Source organism: Fukomys damarensis, unplaced genomic scaffold, assembly GCF_012274545.1.
Source record: "Fukomys damarensis isolate Sample0158 unplaced genomic scaffold, DMR_v1.0_HiC HiC_scaffold_12, whole genome shotgun sequence".
NCBI lineage: Eukaryota > Metazoa > Chordata > Mammalia > Rodentia > Bathyergidae > Fukomys > Fukomys damarensis.
This window is the reverse complement of record NW_022900924.1, coordinates 31,306,074-31,328,462: the sequence shown is the minus strand read 5'-3', so window position 1 is coordinate 31,328,462 and position 22,389 is coordinate 31,306,074. Positions and strand designations below refer to the sequence as shown.

Here is a 22,389-nt window from a genome sequence, read left to right as displayed (position 1 = left end):
TAAAAAAAAAAAAAAAAAAAAAAAAAAAAAAAAAAAAACAAGGCTTACTGTATTACCTACCAGGAGCAAAATAGGATCACAAAAACTGTGACATGTGCTGTCAATACTGCTCCTATACTAAAATGATACAAGGTTAAAAAATGCCAAATTTTATTTTAAATGGTGATATTAATAATGCATATTTCTAAGTAAAATCAAACATAATTTTGAATATATAATACTTCCTTAATATCCAATTGATGAGGACTATAAATCAAAATTACTATATTTGATAGAATATATTGGGGTTGCGTTTTCTAACAGAATCAACATAAAATATGGGGTCTGTTTCCTACTTTAATTTGCAAGACTAATGCATAACATAATGCATATTTAAATCTATAGTAATTTAAAACATATTTACAAAACCACTGAAAATTTTATTTTAAAAAGCAAAATATAATGGTCATAAATTATAGTTTAATTAAAAGCATGTGGAACAATCCTGTTCAATAGAACTAAGCCTCTGGTGAAGAGTTTCAGAATTTCATTAGTTTGAGAGCCATTCATTTTATATCTATTGTCAGATTAAAGTTTATGGCTGTTCTCTTTGATATAGGTATGAACACCAGCACTAGTTACCTTATTAACAGGCTTAGATAATAATTCATGGCCTACAATTGTGCTTGTGCCCCCTACAGAAGTAGGAGATTTTCTCAAGGTAACTGAACTAGAGGAAGGAAAAAAAATGAAAGGTGGGTGGACAAAGTCTCACTTAAGAGAAAAAAGGAGGTCCACAAAATGATGGGTTGAAAAAAGATACCAGATAAGCTCCCAGGTCCATGGATGGTAGCACCATCCTAGAGTACCCTGAAGTCAGGGTAAAGAGATGTACAAAAGGAGACTGCTTAGGGCTATGGAGTAATGCCTGCCATATGTATTACACATCACAGAATCTCAGAATAGCACATACCTGGTGTTCTGATAATCCTGGTCAAATTATGTTCTCTAACAAGAGATATTAGGTTAATGATGTAGATACTGTTTTTTCTTTTACAAATATTCTTCAGAATTGGTAGAAAAGTTGATTTGTCATTTGGGGAAAATAGCCAGAATTTCATATCACATAATAATATAAACTCTGAATATATCAAGGAATTCAATACAATTAACTCTAGGCAGCTCTAGATAAACTGAGAAGGATTCATGTATCTTTCCCAAGGTGAAAAATTAAACAGTGTCTGGCCTTTAAAGACAAAGATCTTCAAAGACTAGAATTATAAGTAAGATGCTCTATGTGGAAAAATATACATGAGTGTAATTAAAAACATTAAAACCATAACACAATCATCACTATAGTCACATTTGGGTGCATCTCCTACAAGTTAAATTCTCTGATGTTAATATTAAACAAAACAAAGGAAAAAATCTCACTAGAGGCAGAAAATTAATTTTATTACTAACCAACATTTTTAATATATTTATTAATCATTTTTATTCTCTCCTGATGAAAGATTGTTCATGACTTTTACTATTTAATATTCTGATCCTCTTATCAATTGGTATGAATATATGGGAATTTTCATCTTTTGGTCTGTTTTTGACATGAAAATGTTTTTCTTTTTAAAAACATTTTTACATGATCTGTATCTATTAGCCTTTTTTCTTTATATTGCTTGTTAGCCAAGAAACATCTCAATCATCCAAGAAAAAAAATTAGTTTGTTTTCCTGTTTTATTTTTAAAACATTGAATTCCTTAATGCATTATATTATTCTGAAAAAAATTGATCTTCCTTGAAGTGGCAAATTGCTTAGAAACATTCACTGAACACACACATAGAATTTAAATATTTAACACAAGTTGACTTTATTTACCTTACCTGAAAATACAAAAATGATTTACTGAGATTATATTTCATAAATGATCACTGCAAAAGTGTTAAATATTCACTCTAATTTTAAAAGCATATCTATTTGCAGATTGAATAACATTTCAAAATAACTAAGAGGAAAAATTTCAAATGTTTCACCATAAAATAACAGGTAAACAAGGTGATGGATATGTTAGTTTGAGTGAATCATCCACATTGTACATATATCAAAACATCACATGGTACCCTATAATACATGCAATTACTTGTCAATCAAATGTAGTATTAATAAAAATATTTTTAAAAAGACATAGTAAAACCTTTTTCTTCATTTTAGACCCAATCTGAGTCAGTTCTGAGATCTGACCAAGACTATAGGATGATCATACTTACTGAATTAGCCACATTAATTTTGCTATTGAGCTTTCCTGAAGATCGAGATTACAGCCCAACTGCTGCATATCTACCTTACTGGGTTAGTTTTACTATTAATACTTACCAACAGCAAGAAGAAGAATGCTGGCTACAAAACAGCCTGCACCCACACTGAGGTAATAAACACCTACTCTCATTTCTGTTGGCCAAAGTGGGAAGAGGGTGGCTGCTATTACTGCAATCACTGGAACAAGAAATGACAAAGTTATACAGATAACTTTCAGAATAAAAGTGTAAATAGCATGACTAATAATAAATTAACATATTCTTAGGGGGAATAATCCTAAAACAAATAATACAAAAATCACAATTTTTAAAAAGTAGTAAATTATGAGCATTTCATCATTTAACTTAATATTTTATCCTCTTCTTAGGTTGGATATTTTTTAGCCTAAATCACATTTAGAAAAAAGAGCTGTCTACAGATTTAAAAACTGTTCTTTAAAATGTCAACTACTGTCACTTCCAAGCTATGTCTACATTATCATTTGAATACTGGGCATCTATCTACTTACTGAGTAGGGAAACTTAAAGAAACAACAAATCATAAAAACAAAAATATCCTAAGATCTCACCCTGGAGTTGGGTGATTCTAAGGAGGAGCTCTGACATCCACAGAATCTCATAGGTGATTTCACTACAGACAGTTTTTTGGTAGTTAGGAAAGCTGTAGACAAGCATCTCCAGTATTTTTGCAGTAAAATGGGGTAATATGAAAGAATTGCAACAAATCAGATGATTGGTGGTTCGGTCTGCAGAGTTAGAACAGTATTAAACTCTGGTTCTAGCATTTATAAGCTAAGTAACCATAAGCAAATTATTTCATCCTTTGAGGCTATTACCTTACGTTTAATAAATGCATTTTTTTTTTTTTGGTTCCGGGGATTGAACTTGGGACCTTGCCCTTGTGAGGTAGGTGGTGGAACCACTGAGCTAAATCCCTGGCCCAATGCCTGTTTTTTTTTTTTCAGCAGCTCAACTTTAATTTTATTTTGTGTAAAAAGGACAAATTTAGTGAATTATTTTCATTCACAGTTATAATTTTAATGCTTTTCACATCCATTCTGAAAATTTGCAATCTAGTAGAAAAGGAACATAAATTTCTCCAAAGGAATTTTTCACATCATTATAACACTTTGAGAAAGTTTCAAACATTTTCTCAATGATTACATTCATTACCAAAAAAGATTAAATTTGTACAGATATTGATCTATATATCAAATATATTACAGAAATGATGTAAAAAATGTACACAGTTTGACTTCTGTCCTCAAAAGATTTGCCCAAGGACAGACGCTTATCCTTTGTATAAATGACTATGGCTTTATTTAAAATATGAAAATCAAAGAAACCCAGTTTAATCACAGTACTTTTTTTTTGGTATAAGGGATTCCCCAACTCAGGACCTTGTGCTTGTGAGGCCACTGAGGTGCCACTGAGCTAAATCCCTGGCCCTAAGCACAGTACTTTTAAAATGCCTCCCCAATACTAAAGTGTTGTAAATTCCTATTTTTATTTTTTAAACATTGTGAGAATGAGACAGTATATATTTAGGAAAGCAATTAGTAAACTGGAAATAATCAACAAAGTTATTAGCTATTTCGGTTTAACTGAGTTTTAACATATCATAAAAGAAGTGGGTTTTATTTTGTTTTGTTTTTGTAGTGCTAGGGAATGAGCCAGGAGCTCCTGCTAGACAAATGTTCATCACTGAGCTACTTCCCCAGTCTTTTTTCATTTAAGACAGGGCCACACTAAGTTTCCCAGGCTGGTCTCAAACTTGTAATACTCCTGTCTTAGCCTCCTCAGAAGCTGGGGATTACAAGCATTTACCACTATGCCAAAGAGTTGTTCTGAGTGGGATCCTAGGATATCATACTGGCTAAATTTATTTTAATTAATATCTGTTTTTTTTCCTGTTTGCTAAATCATTCTTTTCTATCCATCCCTGCCTATCCTAAACTTAAGAGAAACACACATTTATATTAAAAAAATAAATCAGAAACAAATAAAAAAAGTATAGCAAAGATTAACTCTGCATCCACATTCTTATTTTACTTCTCAGGGGCTAATTAAACTTACAGTATTTATATTCCCAGAGACTTCCTATATATAATTAAACTACCTAAACAGAATGTTTTACACACAATTCTTACTCTTGCAGTTTTCTTATCTATTCTAGGTATCTTCCCATCAGTACATCTTCATTCTTTAAAGGCTGCATAGTATTCTATTACACTGTAATTTCTTTCACCCTTCTCCTACTGAGGAACTTCAATTCTTTTTCAGTTTTAACCTATTTCAAACATTAATAGCATAAATATCCATGTACATGTAAATATGTGCAAATATGACTATATAATAGATTGAATTCCTTTAAGGGGAATTACTAGTCCAAAAATCAACAGAAATTTACTTTGAAAATTATTTGTTAGATTACTCTGAGGGATTTGGATTAAAATAAGAAACACATCAAACTGGGCACGGTGGTGCATGCCTGTAATCTCAGCACTTGGGAGAACGAGGCAGGAGGACTGCCACAAGTTTGAGGCCAGCCTGGGCTACACAGTAAGTTCAAGGGCAGTCTGAACTACATAGAGAAACCTTGTCTCAAAAAACCAAAATAAAATAAAATAAAATAAGCTAAGCAACACATAAATGCATACACTTTGGGCAACTGTATGCACAAAATGGGATACATTTTGTATAGTAGAATAGCTGGGTCAGTTTTATATGCATTTAAAATTATTTTACATATGTACACATACTTTTTGTTTTTAAATCCAAGGTCTTGCGAATGTCACGTTCTCCCGCCCTGTTAAATCCCTAGCCTGGCACTTAACAATTTCAAACATATTACCAAACTGCCTTCCCTAAAACTGAAGCAGTGGATATACTTATCAATTTTGGAGAGTGCTGGTTTTTCTAAAACATTCACTATTGTTATACTTTACTATGAGTGAGAGTATTATTTATGATGGCTAGTCACTGTATTTCAAGATCTATGAGCTACCTTTAGCATTTTTCTACCAAGTTGATAAGCAGTTAATTTCTTAAAGATCTTCCTTTTAATGTGTTGTAAATATTCATGGTTTATAATTAATCTCCTGATTTTAAAGTATACTCTTTATGCTGGGCATGGTGGCACACGCCTGTATTCCCAGCACTCGGGAGGCTGAGGCAGGAGGATCACTGTGAGTTCAAGACCATTCTGGGCTACATAGTGAGTTCCAGGTCAGTCTCAACTACATAGTGAGACCAGGTCTCAAAAAAAGTATACTCTTTATGCAGTAACTCTTTGATGTTAAATTTAAAAATAGTTTCCTTTGTGAGGCAGGCAGCAGCACCACTGAGCTAAACCCCCCAGCAATGGTTTCCATTGCATTGCTACATTTTGATTTTTAAATTTTAGACTGTACTTTAAAGCAACTTACACCTTGGTACTTACCAAGAATTAATCCCATGACAAATGTTTTAATGTGCACTGGGTCATAGATCCACACATAAACCTGTAAGAATCAAGAAATCTCAGTGCTTAAAAGTTCTAAGGTCACATTAGAAAGTAAAGTTTAGGGCCCGGGATTTAGTTCAATGGTTCTGCTGCCTGCCTCAAAAGCACAAGGTTGTAATTAATTTCCAAAGACTCTTCCCCTTCAGTATTAGAGTGGCATCTACTCAAGTTAAAAAAAAAAAAAAAAAAAAAAATTTAGTCCCTAATATAATGATGAACCAGCTAAGAACAGTTAAAATATATTCCAGCCAGACCACAGTACAAATCTAGCAGCTCTAAAATTTATCCTTTTCTCTCCTACTGACCTCACACAAAGAACCTTTATTAAAGATCATGCTTGATGAAGATAAACATTCTGTGACTCCCTGTAGTAATTTTTTTGCCCACTTCTCCATACAGGGTTTATAACCTATGAAGAACGAACTACTGTCTAAAAGCTTAATTTACTTTTAGCAGGCTATTTTTTATATAGCAGAATCTTACATCATTCAGATTAAACCTATGCTCAATCATCATCCATTACATTTTGTTTTGTCTTTAGTTTCTATAAAGAACAGTGCTATTTCATTTTTTAATTGTGTTTTGACTACAACTCTTTGTCTTTCTGACTTCATTCTTTTAACATCTATAGCAATCCCTATTTTACTATGTATTCTTCCTGGGAATCAGTTCCAGACCTTTCTTTTGCCAGTTACCATTCCAAAATAAACACTGAAAACAAAAAGGAGATTTTCAAACTTTGAAAGCTTTGGGGTACATGGGAGTTTTCTACATAATTAAATCTAGGACTTCAGGATGGCAACCATACAAGCTTTTGCTCAGCCTGCTTCCTTGCTCGATGTACATGTAACTCCTCTGTGGTAAACCGGACGTTCTGCCAGACAACCTTGTTCAAGGCTCAGCTTAGGTGTCCAGGTTCTCTAGACCTCCTCTGTCCTTACTGATCAAATTAACTATTCCTACCTCATTAGTGTTTTCACATTATTAATAACATACTATTGTAAAGTAACATGTTTAAATGCTCCCATCCTTAATAGACTGTGTTTCCTTACAGAGAATTTCACTTGTCATTTATCATGTTATTCCTAGCACCTTATAAAAATGTCTAACATACAGTTGATGCTCAATGCTTTTAACTGAAGGCATTTGGGCTCTCATCTTGGGAAAGACACGTAGTCTTCTCTTACAGTGGTTAACTATTAGAATTACCTAAGGATACTTCACATAAAAACACTTATCAACCCTTCCTCTATACTTGATATTTTTATGCAAGTATTCTAGCCTAGAGCTTTTTAAAAAAGCTATTCCAGAATTTCAAATACACAAGGAACCACAACTTTACACATATACTACTTATACTATATACTTTATACATATACTACTAGTGTTAAGTGTAGCAAGAAAGGATATGCCTTGAATTTACAATAGTTCTATGACCAGTATTACAGTTTGTATTTCTTTTTTTTTTTCTTTTTTCTTTTTGTTTTTTGAGACAGGGTCTCAATCTATGTAGTTGAGACTGACCTGAAACTCACTCTGTAGCCCAGGCTGGTCTTGAACTCACAGCGATCCTCCTGCCTCAGCCTCCCCAAGGGCTGGGATTACAGGTGTGTGCCACCACACCTGGCTATAGTTTGTATTTCTGTACTGGTTCATAGAATACCACCACACAACCCTACTTAAAAAGATAAAAGTATCTCAAAGCACTAAGTAATGTTGAAAAATTTAGGCTCCTCAAATAATGTGTCTGACTACATATGGTACATGAGCAGAGATCAGTAAGTATACCCATTAACCAATTTAAAAAATAATAATGGAAACTGAATTTTCACTGAGTGAATAACCACATGTATCAAAACATTCTTCAGACTTTATTTTAGGTAAGCAAGACTATCTGAGTAGGATTTTGGCCAGTGGAATCCAGGCAGAAATGAAATCACCACCTTCCTGGACAGTGTCTTTAAAAGACAGTCTTAGGGCTGGGGATTTAGCTCAGTGGTTCTAGCACCTGCCTCACAAATGCAAGGTCCCGAGTTCAAACCCTGATACCAATTAAAAAAAAAAAAAAGAGTCTTAAGAAGTACATTCTTTACTCTCATTTCCTCTTTTGGATATAGACATAATATTGGCAATCATTTTGGACCATGAAGTTACCTTAGCTAGAAATATCCCACAGAGAAAAAAAAAACAACAACAAAAAATGAGCTTGGGCCCACCATAATGCTTATCCCTTGATTACATTGATGAGAAGGAAATAAGCATCTATTTTGTGTTACATCACTTTTTTAAGGATTCCTATCACACACAGTCAAACTGATGTTTTATAAATCTAAATTTAGACAAATTTTTTTTTTTTGGTACCAGGGATCAAACTCAGGACCTTGCACTTATGAGGAAGGTGCAGTGCTACTGAGCTAAATCCCTGGCCCTAGACAAATTTATTTTTAAAAATAGAGCAATTTTTATATACTTAATTGTGTGATTACTCTCAATGGTTTCTTAGTGAAGGCATCAAACATATTTCTAAAAAATTCCACGAAAAATTATTTCTAATCATAGGCTGACTTCTCACCTCATTGCCATCCAGAAAAACTTGATCATCATGTGGTTCAAGTTTGAATTTTTTCTTAGTTTCCTTTTTTTTAGGAGTTCCTGGAGTTTCTTCCTATGAAAACACAAGTTGAATAGAAATAACACAAGAAAGCCAAAACAATGTGACATTCATACAGCAAAAAGCTTTCACTACTTGTAACACAAAAATTTCCAACCATGATATATTTCTAATAATCCTAATATGGTTAGGTCAAGTATTTGCTGATATTTTAAATATGCTCATATGTCAATCATGCACACACAATGATTTATTTTTACCTAATTTCAGTTGAACTCACTTTTTTGGAGTCTTCCTTTTCTCCATCTTTTTTTTTCTCTTTTTCCTTTTTTGTCTTTTCTTCCTTTACATTTTCTTTCTTGGTTTTTTTATCTTCTTCTTTTCCACTTTCAGCTTTTCCTTTATCTTTTTCTTTTTTTATATCTTTATCATATTTCATTTTCATTACCTTAAGTGCTCGGTGAAAAAACTGTTTCTTTAAAAGCCTTGGTTTGGGAAAAAAAAAAAAAAAAAAAAAAAAATTACATTACATTCCCTTGAATTATAGGCACAGAATAAAAACCAAAAATATCAAGACCCAAATAAAATGCACACAGAAAGACATAAACTGGCAACTCATAAAAGAAATTACTACTATTACTTACAGAAAAAGTCAACTCCAAGTCAAAAAACCTTAGCTAATTAGATAACTGTGTATGGTTGTCAAAACTCAGTGATATTTAATTTAATTTTCACTTTTAACTATATATTTAGGTGAAAGACATTATAGTTTTGGATTGTATTATACTTATACAGTAAATCCTCTCCCTACATGAAGTATAATTAATACTCAGATTCATTTAATGTTAAGTCTCAAAAGAAAACAAATAAAAAGGAAAACAGTCTAAGAAATATTACAGAGTAAAAGTATATCCATGAATTGGTCCTACTCATGTACCTTCACTGTCTTTCTGGATGTTTTTTTCTCTTCCATGTACTTCACAATCCAGCTGACTGCTTGCTCTTGAACTATCTTGCTCACAAAATATCTTGAATTAAAGAATGAATAATTACATCTACTAAGACGAGGCTCCTGTTTTCTGATAAGGATTTACAAGATCTATCTGAAAAAATGTGCAACCTATTTGGTAAAACATTATATATTCCTTTACATTAGTCACAGGAAACTATTTAATAAAACAGGTGCTGAGCTTCTTAGTGAAGAATACAATTTAAAAAAACATTAACCAGGCTGGGGATGTAGCTCAGTGGAACTAAGCCTGCCTGCTAAGTGCAAGGTCCTAAGCTTGATCCCTGGTGCAGGGTGGGTGGGTGGGTGGGTGGGTGTGTGGGTGTGTGTGTGTCCTACCAGCATCTTTATACTGGCTGTTTCCTTTACCAGGAATTTACTTCTTTCACAGTATGTCTTTTTGTTTCATTCCCTTACTTCCTACACAGTTTTTCCTGTTTAAAATCATAAGCCTTCCCCATCCTCTGTTATTCTATCCATAGCATACATTTGGTAACTTACCATATAATTTATTGTATCTGTGTGCCTCTTCACTGTACTGTAAACTCCTTGAGAATAAATTTTTGTCCCTACCCCCACCCTGTACTGGGGATTGAACTTAAGACCTTGCAGTTGTGAGGCAGGTGAGGCACCACTGAGCTAAATCTCTGGCCTGAGATTGTTGTTTTATTCATTTATCTGGTAAAGTTTAGAAGCTCAGCTGATCCTAAATTAAGCCTGTGTTGGTAGCTCCTCTCTAACCTTATAATTCTACCCAAGAAACTGGGTTTCTTTTACCTTTGTCATAAGCCACCTTTTCAAATTTCATGCTTTGGTTTCAGAATTCTTGATTTGTTTTTTCATTCCTACCTTGATACTGTACAAATACTACAATATCTAGAAGCTAGGTCTTACTACTACTATCTGTGCCTGCTAATGGCTACTACCCACCTTTCTACTTACACCTCACCAGTACCTGCATATCACATCAGCTCTCGCTTCTTGTCCACACTACTTCTTTCTGAACATTGTGTTGTGGGCCCTCTGTAGCACCTATATATCACCTGCCTGGCTGGGCTTCTTTCTGCTGCCCCATTAGGTCCAGCCCATGATCATCTCCAAAAGCTAACGATTGGTCCACTTGGCCTGTTCAAATTGCTCATTATCTAGTTAGCATATAATCATGCTACTGTTCAAACTGCCCTCCCCAAATGCTACTATTGATATCTGCTAAGCATATGTATATGTAAACAAACAAAATTTTGAAATTAGTCTTTAATTATCAGCTACTGTAAGCAGAAAATAGGATTTAATAGTGATATGTTTGAATATGAAGAACTTTGTATTTTTTATGTCATGTCTTGAAACATTTTATAGTGAACATATAGTCTAATTTTGTCTGTACATTTATATGATTTCCAGATTTTCTATATTACCCCTCAATATGAAAACAAAAATACATTTTATTCATCTTATGTATGAAAACAAAATATACCTTATTCATCTTATGTTAAGAGAAAAACTAGTATTTTATATAATAGATATCTATCTATATAATGAGTACAAGTATACATATACAGATAGTTGAAGTATAGAGTTGCAAATGGTTGTTTTCTAAACCATTTTCTGTATCTTTAGTTTTCTTAAATTTACTTCAGTGGAAAAAATGATCTTAAAAAAATAAGTAAGAAATAAACCATGGAACTTTACTAGAAAAGTCTTTTCCCTAACAGAAAAAGATCAAAAGGGCACAGAACCAGTAAGGCTGTCTGCTTCTGTCACTCTTCCTGCACAGTGGCCTGTGGATTAACTTTCAAACAAATTAGCACTGAAAATAATTTCACATTTAGCTAGATGGCTTCAAATGCTTCCTTTACCACTTGAATAGCTGGGAGAAACTGGCTAAGTTACTTCAGTTCAGCAGACTCTTAAAATGGGGTACCTTATAGGGATTTTTAGGGTAAATGAGAAGCATATAAATTGTTGAGCATAGGGCCTGGTATACATGTACTCAGTAAATTTTAGCTATTACTGCTATACCAAAACCTTTAATTTACAGTAATAGAGTATTACTTGGTTTAAAAAATCATTGTTTATAGCATCATTCTGTTCTGTAATTAGTATATTACTGACATATTCTTTCAGGGGTCTTTAAAGAATGTCTACTTCAGCTCATTCTATGATTAGGGAAATGAGATTGACATTATTTAACCTTAGTAATAAATCAGACCTTCTAATTATGTGGGCTTTTTTTGGAGGCAGGATCTTGCTAAATTGCTCAGGCTAGCCTTGATTTGCAGCTTTTCCACCTTAGCATCCTGAATGGCTGGGATTCTAGACACTTACACGGCACCAGGCCTTATTTAGCTTTACATATAAGACATAGGAGAAACTACTAATACAAAACTTTCTAATATTTTCATAGAACTCACACTTTCCTATCTCCATACGCTCTGCTGTGCTTTCTCCTGGGAATAAACTCCCTTTTTCTTGTTTGTTGGGCAATCACTTACTGTTTCAAAATTTGATTAAAATATTTTCTGTGAAGTTATTCTTGACAGTTTCACCAATTATTTTTATTAGATATAAATTTTCCCAAAGAGATTAGAATGTGTGGTTTTTTTTTTTTTTTTTGGTACTGGGGATCGAACTTGTGTCCTTCTGCTTGCCAGGCAGGCGGCGGAACCACCAGCTAAGTCCCCGCCAGAGAATGTGTTTTGAAATAGAGAACAAATCACTATAATCACTATATTCCTAGGACTGATATACATGGTTTAAAAATAGCTTGTGAGCCGGGGATTTAGCTCAGTGGTTTTGCCGCCTGCCTTGTAATTGGTACTGGGGATCGAACTTGTGTCCTTCTGCTTGCCAGGCAGGCGGCGGAACCACCAGCTAAGTCCCCGCCAGAGAATGTGTTTTGAAATAGAGAACAAATCACTATAATCACTATATTCCTAGGACTGATATACATGGTTTAAAAATAGCTTGTGAGCCGGGGATTTAGCTCAGTGGTTTTGCCGCCTGCCTTGTAAGGTTAAGGACCTGAGTTCGATACCTGGTAAAAAAAAAAAAAAAAAGAAGAAGAAGAAACAAAAATAGTTTGTAAAAAGTTTTTAATTGCCATGTACATTTTCCTCACTTCTAATCTTTTTTTCAGATTTATCAAATATTTAATTGAATGCCAGGCATATGTAAGGGACTTTCACCTATGCAGCAATGGTGCCTTTTAGCTAAAGACCTATATCATGCTAAGTGGTATGGAGTTATAATAAAGTAGAAACAGTCCTACAATTGTTTTCAGATTTAGCTGGCAAAACATTTTTAAAAATTAACACATATGTAAGAATTCTAAAAAAGTTAAGGGCCAAACTGGATAATAGTAACTTGATAAATCAGTAAACTTTAGATATAAGGGTGAGTGGGAGAACCTGAGGAATACTACATGGTAGAAACAGGATTTGAGGGATGTGCTTATAATATTGAGAGACAGGTATAACAGAGGAAGGATTATCATTCAGAGAAAGTAGAAGGTTAGGATCACAGAAAGACCACAAGAATGACTGTGATATACTTGCACAAGAGAAGGACATTACTGGACTGAGATTAGCGATGAGAATAGGTTGAAAAGTTCGTATGTAAAATAGGCCACCAAAGGTACACACTGTACTACAAAAAATTATTTTCTTACTAGCCTACATTTTCCTATTTTGTGTTTTTTTCCTAGACTTCATTAGGCCCAGTTAGTTGCTTTAGAAAATGAAACTGGACAAAACTCAGTAAGGTCTGGCCATCACCATGAAGATTCTAATTAGAAGTGGCCAGGGGGACCTGATAGGCCTCCCTCCTTCATTTTTAGAGTGGAAAGGACAGACAACCTGACATCAATGGGAATAATATACACAATGAAAAGTGTGTCTCTAGGATATTCTCTGGATTCTGACCTTTTCATGTAACACAATACCAAGGCTTCTAAAAGGTCAAGTGATACGGACTGCTTTCCTTAAAGAGACTGACTGTTCTCCTTAAGAGATTTGGGCTTATAGAATTAATACCTGAAATAATACAACCGGAAAGTGACTCAATTTTAACTTCTCCTTCATTGAATACAGCATCATTTTACTGTGGGAGATAGTTATAGTGCAGTGGTTAACAGCATATGCTGCTGGGGGGAGATTGCTATATTTACAATCTTAGATCTTACTAGCCGTGTGACCTTAGATGGGGTTATTAACATCCCTGAGCCCCAGTTCCTACATTTCTAGCATCCCTTCATTATTATGCCATATATAAAGAATAAATCTATTTTGAAGGAGGCAGGGAAGTTTACATTTGAGAGTTAATCAGAAAAATAGCTGTAAGAACAAGTAAATACCAGTTGTATCACTCTTAGCTCATCCCAAACCAAACAATGAAATTTATTGTTTCTGAAATGTCCTTTAGTGATCTCTAGTCTTTGGCAAGAAAAAAATCTTAACAAATATTGGATAATTGTTTAAGAAACCAGATTGTAAAACTGGTTTTTAAAGATGGTTTTCATATAGCTGATACTTTTAGTGCTATTTACACACTTAACTCTATCAAACACAAAAAATAATCTAAAATCTCAAATTCTCAGGTTATAAACTTTAGTGTCATGAAAATAACATTTAGTTAACATATATTGATAAATATGCTTAACAAGTATTAAGTAAACCAAGGAAGAAAAATAAAGAGAAACTACCATACTTCTTTGTAAAAGGAGGGTGATTTTCGTCCTTTAGACACACCATCCATCATTCAAAGTTTGTCTGCAGGCTGGAGACGTTGCTCAATGGTAAATGTTTGTCTAGCATGTTCAGTCACCAGTACTATAACCCCACCAAAAATATTTTATTTTGCAAAGAAAAGGTACCTATTATGAAAAACGTGTGTATGTTACTTAACTGTCTATATTTCATCTTGAAATTCTCAAAAATAGACAAGTGTTATAGCTGCCTTGACTTTGTAAGGATACATTAACAATTACTAAAATCAGGAAAGTCTCTGGCTTAGGGTTCAGGATGTAGGCACTAAAAAACACAGCAAAGATAACAGCATGAACAGGAATCCCTACAAAAGCTCTGGAAGAAACTCAGGCTATCTGCTCTACAATGAAATCTAGGTTACATATGAAAGCCATGTTGTAGTATCACTACTTCTAATGATAAAAATAGGTAAAGAGTTTGAGGACTATAGAGAAAATTTTAAATTATTATTATTTGCAATATTCTTTACCAAGAATTAAATACTACCTGTTGCAGTAGTCAACCACAGACTCTCTGGTTGTAAATAAAGCTTCATCTCCTTTCTTGGCTTTTGCCCACTTTGAATCCAAAAGGCAATCCACTGCTTTTGAAGCTAAGGAAGAGATTTATGATTTTAAATTTAGTATAGATGGAAATTTATAGTTTAAGAAATGTTTCAGAAAGCAAACTTCAACATTCTGACAACAGAAAAAAAATGAGCTCAATAGAAAATTAAGTTGTGTTTTTTTTTTTGGTGCGGGGGATCAAACTCGGGACCTTGAGCTTGTGAGGCAGGCGGCAGCACCACTGAGCTAAATCCCCAGCCCCCAAAATTAAGTTTAACATGACCATCATAATTTCCTCATAACCTCAACTTGTGAAATGAGTATATTGATAAACATCTTTTCAAAGCAAGGATGGGAAATAAATGGCATTCAGAAATATTAATTCAGCAAGACAAATTTACAGGAAAATATTAAACATTTCTATCACTCATCAAATAATTACAAACATAGGGCAAAGTGAAATCTTTCTCTTTGTCAGAACAATGAAAATTCTCATTAAGTAACCTGAACAATATGTGAACAACCTACTGTTGTCACTAGAAGTAGCTAAACAGATTTGGAGAGATTAGCACATCTATTTTTTCAAAACTTTCAAAGTCATTAATAAAACAGAAGAAAAAGATAAGTTCTTCTCATTATATGACAATAATTGTGACATGTAATTTTCACTGATGAGATAGGCAAATGTAACCACTATTTACAAGCTATAGGGGTACATTATAGGTGGCATCAGCTTATAATGAGACTGTATAAAGTGAAGAATTAAAGCTCCTAGTTCCAAATATACATACTAGCAGAACAAGGTAGTATTTTATTTTATTTTTTTAGTACTGGAGATCAAACTCAGGGCCTTGAACTTGTAAGGCAGGTAGGCAGGGGCAGAGCCACTGAACTAAATCCCTGGCTCCCAAGGTAGTATTTTAGAACATCGAAAATAAACCCTATTTAAAAATTTTTCAACAAATAATTAGAAAACAATTTTATTATTATAGATATTATCCCTCATAAAAATAAGATAATAAATGCCTTGTCTATCACCCCATTTCAATAATCACACTTGAAAAAGACTTAAAAACTTCCACATAGCTTAAATTTAGGTAATTTCCTAAGTTATATACATACACTAATATTTCATTAATATAACCCTACCAATAAAATAATCAACTCGATGACCCATCATATTGGTGGATTTTGTTGGACAGTTGAATCGAAGATACTTGGCTACGGCCTTCTCTTCTTTAGATGGTTCACCAACTTCCTACAACAAAAGAATATTACTTTAGTGTAATAAAGAATTTATAGATTTGTTCTTTAAATCTTTCAAGTGAAATATAGGCTTTGCTTTCAGGCCTTCTCTGGAAGAGGCTGAGTGTAAGAGAAAATGGAGATTTAAAAAAATTATTTCTCAAATAAAAATTGATTGGTCCAAACCCTGTTTCTCTGGCTTATTTTTCCAGCATGGTAACTAATTTGCACCAATTCACCATCATTTTGTAGGACCTCTTTTTAATAGCCACAAAGATAAGATGTTGCCAATAGTGAATGCCCAAAGGTCTAAGTAGAAACTGGTACCACAAATGTTAAATAACAACCACTAATGATATGTATCCCAGTTATGGCTAACAGACCATGCTAGCTGCTTCAATTTGATTACTGTTAAGAACTACTGAGACGCTGATGACTGGTACTCTTTCCCTTCTCTTTCCTCTGTAGTTAAGAGTTAGCAGACATTGATTAGAATTCCTTTCCTACTTGCCTTCTCCTCTTCCCAGTAATAGTGAGGCAAAAATTAGAAATGCTACAACAGATATATTACTGTATCATTTGAAGAAACAATTAATGAAAGGCAAGGACAATAGTTTTGCAAAGACTGCTTTCATCTATGCTGGGCATGGTGGTGCACACCTATAATCTCAGCACTGGAGAGGCTAATGCAGGAGAATCACTGTGAGTTCGAGGCCAGCCTGTGTTATATCTAAACTACATAGTGAGGCCTTGCCTCAAAAAAAGAAAAAGAATGATTTAATCTTTCCTCTTTTCTTTCTTCTATATTTGTTCCCAAATTGTCTATTACATATTCTATAACTACCAGGTATGGGTTATTTGTGGCAATAAAAATTAAAAGCTCAAACCACTCAACTTGAATGAAGACTACTGTAAAAACCAAATACAGTATTTATGAAAAAGTTCCACTTTTATTTATAAAAATATGTACCAGGCCGGGGATTTAGCTCAGTGGTTCTGCCGCCTGCCTCGCAGGCACAAGGACCTGAGTTCAATCCCCGGCACAGAATGAATAAATGAATGAATGAATGAATAAATAAACAAACAAACAAATAAATGTACCAAAAAGTAAAATCTTAAAATTTGGAAATTCAAAGTTTAACACTCCAAACTAACATCTATGAGGTTTATAAAATATAATGTAGGACCGGGGATTTAGCTCAGTGGTACCACCTGCCTCGCAAGCACAAGGTCCCAAGTTTAATCCCCAGTACTTAAAAAACAAACAAACAAAAAAACAAAAAAAACTATAAGCCTTATAAAAATTCAAACTATAGCTATAAAATATACTTCTTGATATAACAAAAGATGAAACTAGTAAAACTGGTGAAACCATGCAAACATCTATTAATACATGTTGATATGATGTTAAATGTTAGTATTTAATTATGTTTGTGTAATACACTATACTTCTAGAAGGCTCATCTATTAACTGAAAGTTAACATATCTGGAAATGAAACCTTAAGTGGTTTATAGAAAACAATTATATTTTATAATCACACTCACATATGCTCAATTTTTTCATCATTTGATATATCAATTTAAAAGTTTATCTAACTAACTATAATGGGTTGGGCTTATTTCTAAAGATTTTTAGGGCAGATAAACCATTCAATCAAATTCATACTTCCTGAGTATCCTAATTTTGGGTGCTACAATTACTAGTAAAGATGTGTAAGGTATGATACTTGCACTTTGTTACATAACTATGCAAGCAGCAATGATTATTTTCTGAAAGGAGAGTTAGCAAAATAATTTTTAAGTACATGAAGTAGGAATTAATGGGAATGGGAATAGCCAGAAAAGATCTCTTGAAAGGAGGAGCTAGATTTGAAAGATAAACAAGTTTTGGATAAACAGGAGACCATAAACACTGTGGCTCAGGGTTGGGGATTCAGCTCAGTGATGCAGCCACCTGCCTCGCAAATGCAAGGTCCTGGAGTTCAATCCCCAGTACCAAAAACAAAAACAAACATTGTGGCTGAGAATGAACACAAAATCTGGCTTCAGCAGAGGATATTTGCGAAGCACTGGGAGGTTAAATATAGGTAAGAATAAAGAGTCTTCAATGTAGGCTGAGAAATTCTGACTTTACCCTATACGTTAAGAGAAGAAACACTGGTAATTTTTTTAATAGAAAAGAACTATAAAGACGGTTTAAACATTATTTTGGTAGTTATGTGTTGAAAAAAAAATAAGGCAGGAAAATTAGTCAGAATATCAATATAATATTCAAGTAAATGTGATACAGGACTAAAACTAGAAGATGTAGATATTTAAAATACTTCAAATGTAGAACAATGAAATGGTCAGGTAAAGGATGTTAGATTTCTAAGTAGATGAAAGGAAAGGATAGTTTTTTAATAAGAAAGGAAAGGTGGGAAAGTGATTCTAGAGAACAATCGCATTAGTTTTAGGAATGTATATCAACACTCATACTAACGTTCAATTAAACCACTTACTGATCACATGTAAGTGCACTAATCTGACTGCTTATCAAAGCATCACATGAAAAATCTGCCTAAATAGCAGGATATATAAAAGCTGGAAAGTTGATTCTATCATGCAACAGGAAATCTAATACTATTACATACTCACAAAATTTTAAATGTCATTTTAACAATTTCAAGTTAACCAATCATTCCACAAATGTAGTCCTCCCTTGATAAAGCCACTAGTAAGCAACAATGAACAGATGACATTCAGAAAATACAAGATTTGGGTAATCTCTTCCAACTAGACACAGAATTACTCCTCCACTGCACAAAGTATCAGCAAGTTATGTTAACCATGTTACAGATTGCCTTTAATAAAAAGGATATAATTTGTATTCTCTTCTGGAGCTCTGAAGAAAGAGACTGCTGTAGAAAAGTAGCATGAGAACCTGACCATGGGATGTTGGTTTTAAATACAGGAGGTCCTGCATGGTGTCTATTCTTACCATCCCCCTGCTGCACCCTAAAGAGGGTATAAAACAGTCTTACCATTTGTTTATACACTGGACTACCCTATCCCTCCTCTCTGTTCCCTTCTAATGCGAACAAAATATTTTCCTAATTTTTCTAGACTTCTAACTAGAAATAAAAGCCTTTTAAGAATATTAGTACCCACTAATGAACAGAAAACATACCATTAACTCTCAAAGAGGAGGATTTTTTTAAAACTCAGGTAATGAGAATAACAGTGTTAGAATGAAGATGTTAAAAGCCACTGACTTTAGGCTGGACTGCCTTTCCCTGAATATCAATGCATTGGCTACTGCAAATTACAACCCAAATTTGTTTAAATTTAAAGTTTGGTTAGAACAATCTTATAAAACTTTTTAACCAATAATACTGTTTACTTAGAACACATTAACACCTAAATATTACAATGACAGAGGTTACAAGATCTACTGTGCATTGGTACAGAAGTACAAAAATAGCAATACAAAGTATCTGAGAATGCAAACAGTAGGTTAACAATAAAATCTGAAAGCTCAGAAAAGTCATTTGCTCAATCTTGACTATAGCAGTATTTTTATACATTACTTCCAATTAACTTGTTGTATAATCTCTGTAGCAATATTTGTCAGATAAATGCAAAATCCTCTATTATTAAGCCTTTGGGGAAGATTTCCATACTTAGGACTGGGTTCCTGGGTTTCCCCTCTTTTCTTCAGAAAGTCCTGAGAAGTCAGTCCCAAAATCTGGCTGTAGAGTCCCAAACTTTTCTTTCCTCTCCCAAAATTAAGCATGTAAGTCCATGATATAGCAGTTTTATTGCCAGGGAGACAAATGGATGCAACAAAAATAACTGAAGGAGGTTATAAAAGTTCTAAGAAGTAGTGAGCCATTAAAATGTCTCCAAATTTAAGTAGATATTGTACATATAAGGAGAATACTAGATGGGATGATTCTCTTTAGTGGGGACAAACTTTTTACGATTTAAAATAAAAAATTAGGATTAAATTATTTCATTACAACTTATTTTTATCAGTGGTGAGGTGGAAAGAATATTCAACTGCAAACTAGAAGTCTGGTCTAAATCTAGGCTTACTATCTTACTGAGTAATCCAGGGTGATGAGGCTGTTAGGTGAGATCAGTAACCTAGGTCCACCACTTAGCTTTTGCATCAGACTGAATTTGTAGAAAATAATTTCAAACAAATCCTACTACATCCTTTTCAATTCTTAAATTTCATGATACCATGATTCTAAACCATGTTTCTAGTAAGCAATACTTATTCTGTATGAAGTTGTTGACATATTTTCTTAAAAACTTACATCATTGCATTTCTTAATTTTATTTTTAAATGCATTAATTTAGATTTAGATCATTCTCATTTGAGAATCTCAATCATTAAAACTTTACAATATAATGTCAACGAACACATATGCATTTCAGGTTTTCAGTGACTGGTAATTTGGGTCCAAGAGGGAAATATGACAATAGCCCTCTTGCTCCCGACTTGGGTGGGACACAAGAACATGAAGTTACATTGTACTAGAAAAAAAAAAACAAAGGAATTAGCTACTTTTTAGAAAATGAAATCCAAGGTCATTTAATCTACTTAATACAAAATTTTCTCTTAACATGAAACATCAAGTAACAAAGGGCAGGAAACTCAGTTGATGTTGCCTACCCGTCTGCCTTTAAAGTCCCACCATAGACTTTTTTTTAACAATCTCTGAACTTTGTCATTACATTTGATCTTTTTACCTCAAGTGGTGCCAATATCTACTTTTTGATTCTCTGGAGGAAAAAAAAATGAAGAATTTCCTAGGATAGTGTACTTTTATAAATTTGTTACAACTTCACAAAAGTAGTAGTTCTCCAAGATCTCCCACATTTTACAAAGCCAAGTAGAAAACTTTGAGGACAGGAAAAATAACTTATTTTCATTTTGCAGTATGCCAAACTGATTTTTAAAAAAATCAGATCCTCAAATAAACAATGGAAAGTACATGTCTATATTTTATACAGCTCAAACCTAATGATCTGTTTACTAAATAAGATAGTTATTAAATATTCTTTAGCATATCAAAGAGTGCTTAACAAAAACCAAAATAACAACCTAAATCCTTTATACTGGGGGAGAGGGCAAGAAGGGAAGGGGTTTTGTGCCAAGTACCTTCAATAACTTTTAATAAGTAATTGACTCACCTATTGTTTCCATAGCAAATCTACCCCTACAGGGTTTTTAAATTTTTGTTTTTACAGTAAACATCCCTTATTAGAGATGGAGATAACTGGTGAAGCTAGTATACAGACAGGCTTCTGGGCCACAACCATTACAGGATTATATACATCCTTTTGCCTACCTGTCTGTTTAATATAAGAGCAAAACTGAAATATGAGTAGTGAATTGTTATCACCTTTACAACAGTAAAGAGCAGTTGAAACAACAATTTATATTAAAGGGCATAAAATTCTGTCAAGTGTAAATAGCAATAAGTACAAATGTAAGCTTCAATACAAATTCTAATAGTCTGACCACGTTAAAATAACAATACTAAATTTCAAAAAGAATTAAGAATAGTATAAGAAATTTCTCACTGACCTCAAGCCCTAATTTTAAGCCCTGTATGAACTTGGAATGTGCCTGTAATTCCATTCTGCAACTTATTCACAATTACTCTATTACCGCCAAAGTGCAAATTTACTGATCACAGATATTTTTTCAGTAGTATTCAACTAGGCACACCTGTGAGTGGGTCAATACCTTGGCAATTTAAAAAAAATAACGATAACAAGGAAACAGTCATTCTAAGCAAGGATCAGAAAGACGAGTGTAACAATATGTTTCGTGTGTTAATAATTTGCTACATGTTATCGATTTATGATGCCATTGGCTTCTAAACACAAACTGATGAGGCAACTAACGAGAATCCTGAGTCAAAGATGTTCAACATATTTAATCTTCTTAGTAAAGAACAGGAACGGCAAGGATAAAATTGCCGGAAAGAAATGCACAACCGTCGTGCCTGTGGAATGAGGGAGGGATGTTATGTAGGTTATGATGACAAACTGGCATGTGAAAGGTTTCTGGGTGCCACCAGCTCGTTGCACCAATGGGGTTGTGTTTGTTTACACCCTGTCGCCTGGAAGACAGCCAGCAAGCTTCAAGTAAACTATTAAATTAAAAAATGTTAAGACAGGGGAGATAGCACCCTGGGTCTCCGGGAGAGCTGAGCGAGTTCAGGTCCTTCCTCTTCAGGAGTCAACCCGCACAAAGAACCGGCTGCTTTAGGTCAGACCTACACCTCTTTCTACCCCAATTACCTGGCCTTAATTTCTGGGCATCTGCGGCGCGAGGATGTGCGATCGAGCTAGGGACGCGAAGGGCCGGCGTCTGTGGTCCTGTGCCCCGGACGTGGCAGGCCTCGCAGTGCAGGCC

The 22,389-nt window shown here is 33.9% G+C and overlaps 1 protein-coding gene across 1 annotated transcript in view; it reads right to left on the bottom strand.

The window, feature by feature from the left end:
• Positions 1-22,389, bottom strand: part of Sec62 (SEC62 homolog, preprotein translocation factor) — a 26,468-nt gene that overhangs the window by 3,516 nt on the left and 563 nt on the right. The window contains exons 2-7 of the mRNA XM_033762517.1: positions 15,875-15,983; positions 14,667-14,772; positions 8,689-8,893; positions 8,370-8,462; positions 5,735-5,795; positions 2,351-2,470 (exon numbers count right to left, since the gene is read on the bottom strand). Of these exons, the coding sequence (XP_033618408.1) occupies positions 2,351-2,470; positions 5,735-5,795; positions 8,370-8,462; positions 8,689-8,893; positions 14,667-14,772; positions 15,875-15,983 (694 nt within the window). The remainder of the gene's footprint in view (positions 1-2,350; positions 2,471-5,734; positions 5,796-8,369; positions 8,463-8,688; positions 8,894-14,666; positions 14,773-15,874; positions 15,984-22,389) is intronic.